This window comes from Podarcis gaigeae (assembly GCF_964106915.1).
Source record: "Podarcis gaigeae genome assembly, chromosome: 1".
Lineage (NCBI taxonomy): Eukaryota > Metazoa > Chordata > Lepidosauria > Squamata > Lacertidae > Podarcis > Podarcis gaigeae.
Window position 1 is genome coordinate 7,685,849 of NC_139678.1, and position 12,856 is coordinate 7,698,704.

At 45.8% G+C, this 12,856-nt stretch overlaps 1 protein-coding gene across 11 annotated transcripts in view; it reads left to right on the plus strand.

Moving 5' to 3' along the window:
- The window catches only part of KIAA0586, a 71,585-nt gene that overhangs the window by 28,999 nt on the left and 29,730 nt on the right, over positions 1-12,856 (plus strand). For all 11 annotated transcript variants that reach the window (XM_083730990.1, XM_083730989.1, XM_083730983.1 and 8 more), the window contains exons 22-27: positions 2,403-2,587; positions 3,043-3,161; positions 5,043-5,233; positions 6,342-6,498; positions 7,961-8,192; positions 10,238-10,479. In XM_083730990.1, coding sequence (XP_083587116.1) covers positions 2,403-2,587; positions 3,043-3,161; positions 5,043-5,233; positions 6,342-6,498; positions 7,961-8,192; positions 10,238-10,479 — 1,126 coding nt within the window. The remainder of the gene's footprint in view (positions 1-2,402; positions 2,588-3,042; positions 3,162-5,042; positions 5,234-6,341; positions 6,499-7,960; positions 8,193-10,237; positions 10,480-12,856) is intronic.

Genomic DNA, 12,856 nt, shown 5'->3' on the forward strand with positions numbered 1-12,856 from the left:
TTTGCACCACATGGAGCTTAAAAGCATCGCAGAAAACCAGAGTAGTTGGAAATTCAGCAATTCGTGCATCTGGAGATCTTTCTGAGGGGCTGGAATGGAAGAGGAAGCCCCCAAGCATGGCATAGGCTCCTCCACTTTCTGTTTGCTATCAAGGGTGAAAAGATAGAGTAAAGAAGGTGACCAATGCTGAGCACAATCAAGTCCCTGGTTTTTCCTTCTCTCTTGGCTGTTTTTTCACAGGAAGGAGTTGTAATATTTCCTACTCTTTTACCTAAGCTGTAGCTGTATCAGAAGCCAGAATGCTTCTCTTTTGAGATGCTTCCTTTCTTTTTTAATAAGTAAAGTGAAACCTCCTGGTCATTTATTTCCAGCTTGTGCTTATGAAGCAGCAATAAAAGACGCCAGGATCATTCTTTCCCCCCCAATTTTAGATGTGAGCAAGAGGGTTTTTCCCCTGCCCCTGATCCCTTTTCCCATTTTCTCAGGCGTTGCTTTCATCCTGCATCCTTGGCAGTCTTGGCCTAGTGTTCGACCACAAAAACATTCCAGCTCTAGCACATGTTTGGCTTGGGTCTGCCTAACCGATGAGCCTGAAGATGTAGAAGGATTAACTTTAATCTGGAAGCATATAAATACTTGAGACATCAGAAGAAAAGCCTCATAACAGCTTTGTTGAGAGCACATGCGCACAAAGGAAATGCCCACAAAGTGTTTGGCAGAATACTCACTTTTTCTTTATGAAAAATATATAAACTAAGGGTAGTAGCCTTCTGTGTTATATTTTTCAATTCTTCAGTGACGGTTTCATTGAAATAGAAACACAAACAAAACCTTTGGGGAGAAATGCTGTCCAGTAATTAGATACTGGGTGGAATATGCTGTCAAAATGAAAGATAACTATGAATACCGTTGTTCCAGTGGGGAGAAAATGTTTGCCAGTACTTATGTCTGTGAACACACACACACACACACACACACACACACACTTTTTGAACTTTAACATTCGCATGCAACATAAATTTTAATGTTCATAATACAATTTGTTGCAGAAATTCAGGTGAGTTGTAACGTGTGCACCAACACAGCATATAAACAGATGCTTTCTCTAGAAGCAACACTTGAGATGGCAGAACTTGGTCAAGGCTAGTGGGAGACCGACATTTGAGTTCTGCTTCTGACATGGAGTAATTTGTGACCTGGAGCAAGTTGCCCAATTTTTCATCTGCATAATGGGAATGCTAATAAGACCTACCTTGCAGGACTTCTGAATGCAGAGGTAGTATAAAAGCATTACCTGCTGTGAGCTTGAGGGATAGGGCAGGCTCTGCATCAGGATGAAGGACGGAATAAAAGTAAATGAAGCATAGTTAGAACAGAAAATGTGGATAGAAATATTTGTCAGTGATTCAGAGAACCACATGCCTGGTTTTCTGTGCCCAGGAGGACTTTGTTCCTTTATTTTGCTTGTGGTGGTGGTTGGGTTTGGTGAACAGGAGTATTAAAAGCCAGGTGGTAACTCCTTTTTTTGAAATGAGTATTTTCAAAGAGTTTTTAAGGTGATCTTAGCTTTGAAGGGGCTTCTCAATGGATCCAAACTACAAGAAAGAAGATTCCACCTAAACATTAGGAAGAACTTCCTGACAGTAAGAGCTGTTTGACAGTGGAATTTGCTGCCAAGGAGTGTTGTGGAGTCTCCTTCTTTGGAGGTCTTTAAGCAGAGGCTTGACAACCATATGTCAGGAGTGCTCTGATGGTGTTTCCTGCTTGGCAGGGGGTTGGACTCGATGGCCCTTGTGGTCTCTTCCAACTCTATGATTCTGGTCAAAGGTTGAAGTCAAAAATACTTCTAGCCATGCCTAAAGAACCTTTATGGATCTTGGACTATAAATAAGTAAATGGATATTCTACTTTTGTAATACCCTCTTGAATCAGGTTCATGCTGTTCCAGGTTGTTTTTGCTATAACTGTTTTCAAAGTATGGTCTTCCCTGCTCATGAGGGACCCGTGTCAACATAGCTGATGGGATTGGCAAAGCACTTAGCTACCGACATTAGCAAAGACCTTATGGCTGATGGGAATAGGAAATTGGATTAAGAAATGTAATGGAGCTTACCGGGGGGGGGGGGGGGATCTGGTTCTAAAAAATTGCCATCAGTGCTACTTAGAGAGTCCCCAGACCCACTCAGCTGCCTACAATGTTGTGGTTGTGCCTTGCTACACAGAATAAGTCCGTATGCCATTTTTTGAAATTTGCACAACTTCTTGTGCAGCACAGCGTTGTTGCCAACATTTCTGAATGTGAAGTGTGCTGGACCCTGAACTCAATGAAATTTATTGCTAATGGAGGTGTACTGAAATACTGCTTGGCTGCGCAGTGTTAAATTAGCCTTTGTTGTCATTAGGACGAAGGCGACGACGATGTCCCGGAATTCTCCGAGCCGGTCCTACATTTCGACAGACAAGGAGAAACCTCTTCTCCAAAATACAGTGGTCCTCCTTTTCCACCTGCTGTTCCTCAGCCCACAGCAGACATTCTGGATGAGATCATAGAAAAACGGGAGACCCTGGAAAACAAGCTGGTTGGCTGGTGAGTTCCCAGAGCAAGCGCTGCACAATGGCGATGCGCTGATGAAATGTCTTTAGCTCTCTAGGACCATCCATGTATGTGGCATTTTACAGAGCAACCTGTGCAAAACAGATCCTTGCTCTTAGAAATTCACGGTCTTGCATTTGGGCTGTGAAGGCCGTGATGGAGGGAGGGAGGAATGGGTAAACCCTGTTAACACGTACTTGGCCTTGGTTTTTGTTAGCCACACAACATAAGGGATTAAGCTGGTGTCCCCCACAATCCATTCAAATGCTGTTGACCTGCAACTCCCATCAGCTGCAGCAGGGCCAGTCCTTCCATTAGGCAGAAGGAGGTGGCTGCCTCATTTGGATGCTGGGAGCCTGCAGGCCAAGGCTTCTAACTCTGCTCTTCTATATTTGGCATAAACAGCGTAAATGCAGGTGAATTAAATATAGAAATCATTATTCCACCAGGGTGGAGCAGGAAGTAATGGCACGAATCATCAGTGGGATGTTTCCACCCCAGAAAGAAGCAGTGCCTAACATAAGCTCATCAGAGAGCGAGGACAACCAAGATATATCCTCAGACATCGGTAAGCAAAAGCTGCAATATTTTTCTCTCTTTGTCGCTTCCCCAACCCCCGATGAAGGGAAGTATTTACAGAAAGTGAACTGATCATGGAAAACGAATGTTCTTAATAGCCTGATTTGAGATTAGAGCCTTGCTTTGGTTTAGCTCAACCGAGAAAGGTGTTTAAAGACACTTTCTCAAGCCAGGTCAAAAAAAATAACCCACACAGTTCTCAACCTTAACACTCCCTGCCCTTTTTAAGGTTTCAAGTAATTACCCTACCCTACCCCTCAGATAAACTCAATGCAGCAAAGTATTTTTATTATCTATAATAATGTAAGAATACCAGCGGGAATTGTAGGGTCCACTAAACATGTGTTCTGTGCTTGGAGTTCTCCTTCAAGAACACAGCAGCATGGTGTTGGTTCATATTGCTCCAGTGCTAAGAGAACTCCACTGGCTGACATATAGTTAGTTTCCTGGTCGGATTCAGAATGCTGCTGGTGACCTCCAAAGGCCATCTTTGGGCTAGGTAGACCAGCATATCTTTGGGACTGTGTCCTCCCATGTGGTGTTGAGATAGTCAGAAGCTAGACTGGCACTGACGTTATCACCCAACAACTGGTATTGTAAAGCATACTGCTCCTGAACCTGGAGTCTCCATTTAGCTAAAATGGGTGAGAGCCATTGTTAGAGAGACCTCTTCTTTGTGAGTTTGTCTGAGCCCCCTCCTAAAGCCACCTGTAAGTTCAAAGTATCTGGAGTGCACCAGGTTGTGGGTAGGCTGACCTAAGCCATCAGTCACCAACACATCTCTTGGTAGTGAACTCTGTGAACGAGTTAAAGGTAAAGGTAAAGGTACCCCTGCCCGTACGGGCCAGTCTTGCCAGACTCTGGGGTTGTGCGCCCATCTCACTCAAGAGGCCAGGGGCCAGCGCTGTCCGGAGACACTTCCGGGTCACGTGGCCAGCGTGACATCGCTGCTCTGGCGAGCCAGAGCCGCACACGGAAACGCCGTTTACCTTCCCGCTGGTAAGCGGTCCCTATTTATCTACTTGCACCCGGAGGTGCTTTCGAACTGCTAGGTTGGCAGGCGCTGGGACCGAGCAGCGGGAGCGCACCCCGCCGCAGGGATTCGAACCGCCGACCTTTCGATCGGCAAGTCCTAGGTGCTGAGGCTTTAACCCACAGCGCCACCTGCGTCCCAAGTGAACAAGTTAGGCATTGTGTAAAGAAGTACTTCCTGATTTTAGAAAAGAATGCACTTCCAATCAGTTTCAGTGGGTGACCACCACGTTCAAATATTCTAGAAGAGGAAGAATAACTTCCTTCTCTCTATCCATATCATAGATGATTTTGCCTTATGTTGAAGTAGCATACTTTTTAAAGGAAGTTTTTCTGCATGCCAGAAATCTGAAAATCAAGGACTGCTTTTGCCACACAAGCACGTCACCTTGGATCCAAATATCGCTCTAGCACAAACAGAAAAATCCTCTTAAAATTTATGCAGAGGGTCTTGATTTCTGTCTGCATCTCCCCCTGATCCTCTGGATCCATTTTTCAAGCAGAATATAAAATGGAAGAATGGTATGAAGAGGTGGGGGATATAGCTATTAATGATAAATTAACATGTTCCTTTAAGGTAAGATGGGGAATACGCAGGAGAAACGATTTTGAGGAGCTATGGAAGGTGTTTGTAGAATTTGTACTGTTAAAACGGAAAGGGGTCAAACCATCACAAGATGTGTTGAAATTTTGGGAGGTTGGATAGCTACAATGGAATGGTCTTGGTGGTGGAGTGCCCATTTTTATTCTTACTTATTTATGATTATTACTTTGTAAAAAAAAAAAAGTATACAAGCCTTAATATTTGGTTCTTGCCTGTGTTCTGGTTTATCTTTAGTTGAAGCAGCAGGTACCGGGGGGTTTCAGCTGTTTGTCGATGCCGGTCTCCCAGTGGATTCGGGCATTATTAGACATTTTGTGAATGAAGCTCTTGCTGAGACAGTTGCCGTCATGCTGGGTGACAGCGAAAGCCAGCAGGCAGCCTCTGCTGCTGTTGTTCCTCAAACCACAACACCCTTGCCAGAAAAGGTGACTTGCTTCTTTTTGTTTGGGATTTGTGATTAAGAATTGGGAATTTATTTATTTATTTTGTAGTAATTGGATAGTATTCAACTAAGTTTTATTCAGAGTGGACCGATTGAAATTAATGGACCCAAGTCAAGTTCATTCATTTCAGTGGGTCTACTCTTGAGTAAAACTTAGCTGAATACCACCCTTGGCATTTTGCTTCTTGCAGCATGTAAGCAACAATGACAAAAAGTTTGAAATAAGAAGCTTCCTGGTCTTCCTGCCCCTATTTGGCAAAGATGGTGTGCAACTTCTGAATCTGTTGCCAGCCCTGAAATGAGCCTGGAAGTTACATCTCCTGACCTGGACACTGCAATTTTCTTTTGGCTGGGAACTAAGCGAGGCAGAAATATTCTCTGCACATTCCCAGAGTCACTCTTTGCATTACTGGTGTGTGCTCCAGGGCCAAGGTGCACACTCCCTATATCAGACAGTGACTTCAGCAACAGGTTTGGCCATTTGTTTGACCAGAAGAAATTGTTGTCTGGGCAAGTGGACTTGCTGCAAGGTGGGTCTATAGGTAACTGGTTGAAAACTAAATTGCTAAATATAGGGCCCTCGGTCCACTGTTGTTTAAAAACCCAGAATTTCAGACTTCTTGCAGTTTGTCCTGAAACTGCTCCCTCTCCTGAAAAAAATAAATAGCATTCACCCAAAATCAGCCCAGACTGAAAATACTTGGCATTTCTTGAGGCTAACCCGTATACATTCTGCATGTAGCTGCTGCAAATTGTAAATGGAGCCCAATACCATTTATGCTCCATTTATGTTTTGATTCTAAAGGGTAAGCTTTTATTAACCATAAGAATAAGCACGTGTCCTTTCTTTATTGCTTCTGGGTTTTCTTGAGATTCAGAAACATTTGCAAGCTAGACTAAGTCCAATCAATATTCCATCTCACTTCCCCTTGAACTATGCTCTCATTGTCGCAGAAATCCTACATCCTGTAAGCTTTGAATTCCTGCCTCTTTCTCTCCCAGTCAGATTTGATTATTTAAAATAAGGTGGAGGGAATATTTTCTAACAGCTTTACTACTTTCTTTCAATTGCCTTTGTGTGTTTTTTCCAGGAAACAATACTGTCTACTCCACTCGCCACACCTGAAGCCACGCCTCCTCCATCCCCTCCTCCTCCAAAAGAACCGTCTCCAGTAAAAACCCCAGAGTCCTCTCTGTCTGTAACTGAAATTGATGGAAATACTGATCTGAGGCAGCTAACAGCAGCAGGTATCAAAACAGGTTATCAGAGTAGAAAAGTTGCTAAATTAATTACACTCATCAGCTTTGTTTTCAAGCATAGTGTAATTTAATTTTCCAGAAAGAGCTTTCTTGATTGATTGTCATATTGGGAGTTGTGTTGTCATCACCCCACCCTCCAAAACAACAACCCAAGCCTCTTCTGCTGTGAACTATCAAATTTATTCTAGTAATTCTTCTGTGTATCTAGGTTTGGGGAAGGGATCAATCATAGAATACAGTGGTACCTCGCAAGACGAATGCCTCGTAAGACGAAAAACTCGCAAGACGAAAGAGTTTTTTGTTTTTTGAGTTGCTTCGCAAGACGAATTTCCCTATGGGCTTGCTTCACAAGACAAAAACGTCTTGCAAGTTTGTTTCCTTTTTCTTAAAACTGTTAATACCAGGGTGTATCCGTGCTTCGCAAGACGAAAAATTCGCAAGACGAAAAAACTCGCAGAACGAATTAATTTCGTCTTGCGAGGTACCACTGTAATAGAATTGTAGAATCATTGAATCTTAGAGTCAGAAAATGTTCAGCCCACATTTTACCAGCTTGCTCTCGAGAATATAATGGGGAACATTGTCAAAAGCCTTACTGAAATTGAGATACATCATGTCCACAGCATTTCCCTGATCCACCAAGTTGGTAATTCCATCAAAAACAGAAATCAGATTTGGCATACTTTGGAACCATACTCTGGGGACTTTCAGAACTTCAAAGCAATCGGGAATAGAAACAGAAAGCAATTAGTTTGGACTACTGCTATGCGCTCTACGTGGGGCTACCTTTGAAAGGTGACTCGGAAACTGCAGTTAATCCAGAATGCGGCAGCTAGACTGAGGACTGGGAGTGGCCGCCGAGATCATATAACACCGGTCCTGAAAGATCTGCATTGGCTCCCAGTACGTTTCCAAGTACAATTCAAAGTGTTGGTGCTGACCTTTAAAGCCCTAAACGGCCTCAGCCCAGTATACCTGAAGGAGCGTCTCCACCCCCATTGTTCAGCCCAGACACTGAGATCCAGTGCCGAGGGCCTTCTGGCGGTTCCCTCATTGCAAGAAGTGAGGTTACAGGGAACCAGACAGAGGGCCTTCTCGGTAGTGGTACCCGCCCTGTGGAACGCCCTCCCTTCAGATGTGAAGGAAATAAGCAGCTATCTTCTCTTTAAAAGACATCTGAAGGCAGCCCTGATTAGGGAAGTTTTTAATGTCTGATGTGTTGTTTTTAATATTCGGTTGGAAGCCGCCCAAAGTGGCTGGGAAACCAAGCCAGATGGGCTGGGTATAAATGATAAATTATTATTATTATAGTTTGTTCTTGACCAGTCTGGACTGTGAAGTATATATTTGCTCCATGCAGCAAGCGGAATGTTTTCAGGGAAGAGTCATACATTCTTTTGCTGCAGCAACATAGCTTGGCTTGGCATTTCTTTATCTCTTCTTTTGGTAGGAGCCAAGGCTGGAGCCGCCATCAGCCCAGTGGCCACCCCTGTGGTCACCCCTGTGGCTTCACCGCCCAGAGTAGCCACGCCGAGCCCTCCTGTATCTGAGCATGTCCCTGGCAGAGGAGTGGTGGAAAGGCAGACGCCTCCGAACCCCTGGGGAGATGCAGAGCTTCCTCTGGAAGAAGAGAAGCCCAGCCTGCAGAGTGAAGAAGAAGGGAGCTATCGCCCCGCAGCTCTGTGAGTCTTGCAACACTCGACAAAACAATCACCTTCTAATCTTCCTCTTGCAATCTTCTTAGCTGCAGCAATAAAGAGAAGTACTGATTTATTACTAATATTTATATTCAACTTAATATGCAAAATTCTGTAGTGGTTTACATAAAACACAATAAGATTGCTAAAAAAGAAAAATCTATAATTACAACATTTTAACACTCCTAGAGCCATCACTGCCAACTTTCAGACACTCCTGTTTCCCCTGGCTTTGGGTTGATTAACAACATAAGAGTTTGCCGGATCAGACCAATGGCCCATCTCGACCAGCATCCTGTTCTCACAGTGTCCAGCCATATCCCAGCTGGGAACTCGCAAACAGGACCTGATCTGCTAGTGATACCCAGCAACTCGCATTCAGAGGCCTTTTTGAGGTGCACACCTGGGCAGTTTAGGTTCCATCCTTTTTACCATGGTATTTGCTAATAAATGTTTGTCAGCCTTGTGCGTTTTATGGCTCTGGAAGTCCTTTTGAGTCGCCTTTTTGCAGAAAGTTGATGAACAAATGTTACTATTATTAATATTAAATTCTTATATAAAAATGATACGTATCAGTAAAAAAAAGAGTCTATAAAGAAACATTCAGTGAAATATTGGTATGTAATAATAATAATAATAATAATAATAATAATAATAATAAATTTATTTATACCCCACCCATCTGGCTGAGTTTCCCCAGCCACTCTGGGCGGCTCCCAATTGAATATTAAAAACACAATACAGCATTGAACATTAAAAACTTCCCTAAACTGCCTTCAGATGTCTTTTAAAGATAGGGTAGCTGCTTATTTCCTTCACATCTGAAGGGAGGGCGTTCCACAGGGCAGGTGCCACTACCGAGAAGGCCCTGTGCTTGGTTCCCTGTAACTTCACTTCTCGTAGGGAGGGAACCGCCAGAAGACCCTTGGAGCTAGACCTCAGTGTCCGGGCTGAATGATAGGGGTGGAAATGCTCCTTCAGGTATACTGGGCCTTTGAGGCCGTTTAGGGCTTTAAAGGTCAGCACCAACACTTTGAATTGTGCTCGGAAACGTACTGGGAGCCAATGCAGATCTCTCAGGACCGGTGTTATGTGGTCCCGGCGGCCACTCCCAGTTACCAGTCTAGCTGCCACATTCCGGATTAATTGCAGTTTCCGGGTCATTTTAACAGTGATTGACCCATAAAGCAATGCACGGTGAGGCTAGCTAGGTAGGTTTTTTTGCCAAAGAAGGAGTTGTCCTCTTGGCGCTATTACCTGAAGTGGGTGTGATGAGTAGTTGTTATTTAGACGGTACAGGTACAGTTGGCAAGGAACCAGAAGGGAGAGAGCTGAGATGAATTGCCCCAATCCAGCCAGAGAGTCTGTGGGTTGTGCATCATTTTATAGCAAACCGTTTTTCAGTTTTGTTGATTATGTTGGGATGCATCCAAGGAAATGGGGGCAAATTGTAGGCCCCCAGCTGGCTCCGGCCCACCAGCCGGTAGCCAGGCAGTCTCTGGTCCTCGGAACAGCATCAAACAGCGACCCGCAGCTTCAGAACTCTTCAGAAGCTGGAGCATGCTCTAATCAGCAGAGTAATTAACTCTTCGCAACGGAAGGGCAGACAGAGGCACATGAAAAGCATATTTACAAGCAGTTTATTCAGCCTAGATCAAGACAAAGAAAACATGTCAGCTCTCCTTCATGTCTAAGAGCAAGAAGCATAAGGCAAAAGCTATACACAAACAGAAGTTCCCAGCAAGCTGTGCTGGAATGTAAACAGACATGTGACATACAACAGCTCCACACATCTGTTTAGGTGGAATGGAACATCAATATCCTAACAGATTACCCTCTAATGTCGCCCAAACAAGTGTGATCATAAAAAAAACCTATTTTGTGGACAAGTAAAATTAAAGACAGAAAATACATTTTTGACAAACTGGTGAAGGTTTAAGCAATGTTAGTAATGTGTGGCATCAGTTTTTGGCGGTGCTCTATTATTATTATTATTATTATTATTATTATTATTTATTTGTCATTTTTAGCATAATGTCTGTGGCCAGACACGAAGAGCCGGACACTTTGGTCTTGCCAGCTCCTGAGCCAGCTGAGCCCCACGAACCGCCCCTGCAGGAGCCCAGGGCTCCATCCCCTTCTGTGCACACCCCCAGTTCTGGCCTTTCCACAGAGGAGAGCAGTCTGACCGCCACGGAAACTGAGACTACGGGAAGGCCAATCTCAGAAGGAGAAATTCTGTACAGTTACGGACAGCTGCTGGCTGCAAAAGGTGAGGCTATTTCCAGCTCCTTGTCTTTCTTTAGCATTTTGTTTTTGATTTTCTAATTGTTCCAAGACCGAACACATCCCCTCTTACTAGTGTGAGAGCTCCGAGGGTGACCTTGCAAGATTTATGGAACATGTGGAAGGGCCCATAGCTCAGTGGTAGGGAATCTGATTTGCATGCAGAAATGTCCCAAGTTCCATCCTCTGCCAGTGAGTCCAAACAATACTGAGTTAGGCGCATCATTGGTCTGAATTGGGAGCCAGCAGTTTCCTTTGTTCCTATAATCAGCAACTCGTTTTTTTCTGGAGGTCACATCAAGCGGTGGTGGAGGTGGTAGAATTCTGGATTTGGACACTACATACAAGAACAACAACAATTAATTAATTAATAATACAACATTCTAAAATCATTTCATTATAAAATTAATTCAAATCAGATTAATGGCAACCAATTGGGCCAAAGCCAATTGGGCCAGATTGGCGAAGGAGGGAGTCAGGCTGTGCCCTGGCCAAAGGCCTGGTGGAACAGCTCTGTCTTGCAGGCCCTGCGGAAAGATGTCAAATCCTGCAGGGCCCTGGTCTCTTGTGAGAGAGCATTCCACCAGGCCGGGGCCACGGACGAAAAGGCCCTGGCTCTGGTCGAGGCCAGTCTAATCTCCCTGGGGCCTGGGATCTTCAGGGTGTTATTATTTGCAGACCTTAAGGTCCTCCAGTGCAGCTGGTATAGCACCGGGTGAATGTGATCTCGCAGCGAGGACCCCATAAGGAGTCTCGCCGCAGCATTCTGCACCCGCTGGAGTTTCTGGGTCATTCTCAAAGGCAGCCCCACGAAGAGCGTGTTACAATAATACAGTCTGGAGGTGACCGTCGCGTGTATCACAGTGGCTAGGTCAGGGCGAGAGAGGTAAGGATACTACAAGGGAGAGGAAGCCTATCTTTTTTAAACATTCCCCTGCTTTAAATTAATTAAACTCTGGCAGCTTGGCAAAACAAAGCATTTTCTTTTTGCAATGGGGATGCATTATTTCTTCTCTTATACCACTCCAATGACTACCGTATTTTTCGCCCTATAGGACGCACCGGCCCATAGGACGCACCTAGTTTTCGGGGGGGGGGGGGGAATCAAGGAAAAAAATATGATTTCCACCCCCCCCTCCGCAGCTCTGGGAGCAGCAGACAGGCTTCACGCAGCCTGTGCGCTACTCCAAGACCTTCTTCCTGCTTTTGCGGGAGGTGGCGGAATTCCCCCACCTCCCGCAAAAGCCCACAGGAGCCGCGCGTGACTCCTGCGGGCTTTTCGACCAGGAGGGAGAAGGGACTGAAACGGCCAGTCAGTCCCTTCTCCCTCCTTGGGGAAAAGCCCCCAAGAGCGGCACACTCTTTAAAGGCTGTGCGGCTCCTGCAGGCTTTTCTGCGAGGTGGGGGAATTCCCCCACCTCCTAGAAAAGCCAGCAAAGCCTCGCAGCTGCTTTAAAGAGCGCAGGGCTTTTGCCTGCTTTTGCGGAAGGTGGGGGAATTCCCCCATCTCCCGCAAAAGCCCACAGGAGGGAGAAGGGACGGACTCTGCCAGTCTGTCCCTTCTCCCTCCTTGGGGAAAAGCCCCCAAGAGCCGCGCGCTCTTTAAAGGCTGCGCGGCTCCTGCAGGCTTTTCTGCGAGGTGGGGGAATTCCCCCACCTCCTAGAAAAGCCAGCAATGCCTCGCAGCCACTTTAGAGAGCGTCCGGCTTTTGCCTGCTTTTGCGCGCCTTCCCACTGCCCCCCATCCTCTGGGGCTGGCGATGGGGGAAGCGCTGCTTTCCCCACCGCCAGCCTCCAAGCCGGTTGGAGAATAGCAGGAAGGCTTCGCGCGCCTTCCCACTGCCCCCCATCCTCTGGGGCTGGCGATGGGGGAAGCACTGCTTTCCCCCACTGCCAGCCTCAAAGAGCAGACTCTCCTGGCTTCAGCAGAAGCAACGCGAAGCCTCTGGAGCGCAGGCTTCGGAGGCTTCGCGTTGCTATTGCTGAAGCCAAGGAGCCTGCATTCGCCCCATAAGACGCACACACATTTCCCCTTCATTTTTGGAGCTGGAAAAGTGCGTCTTATAGGGCGAAAAATACGGTATTTCAGAGCTGGAGCAAAACAGTTTGCCTTCAGTGACACTCTCATGCCACTAGGCCTGGGCAATATATCAGTTTATCGCCCAGGACTGGTATGAGGAGCTGACCGCGATGTTAGCTTCACTCAGTGGTATATCGCTGGTGAAACAGTCAGTGCTCCTGGGTCCCTCTCCTAGCAGCGTCTGCTGGAGGGAGTCAAGAGCGGTAGCGGTTCCACTCAGCGATATATTGCTAGTGTAGAACCACCATCCCACTCTGCCCTCATACGTCACACAGAGAGAAAG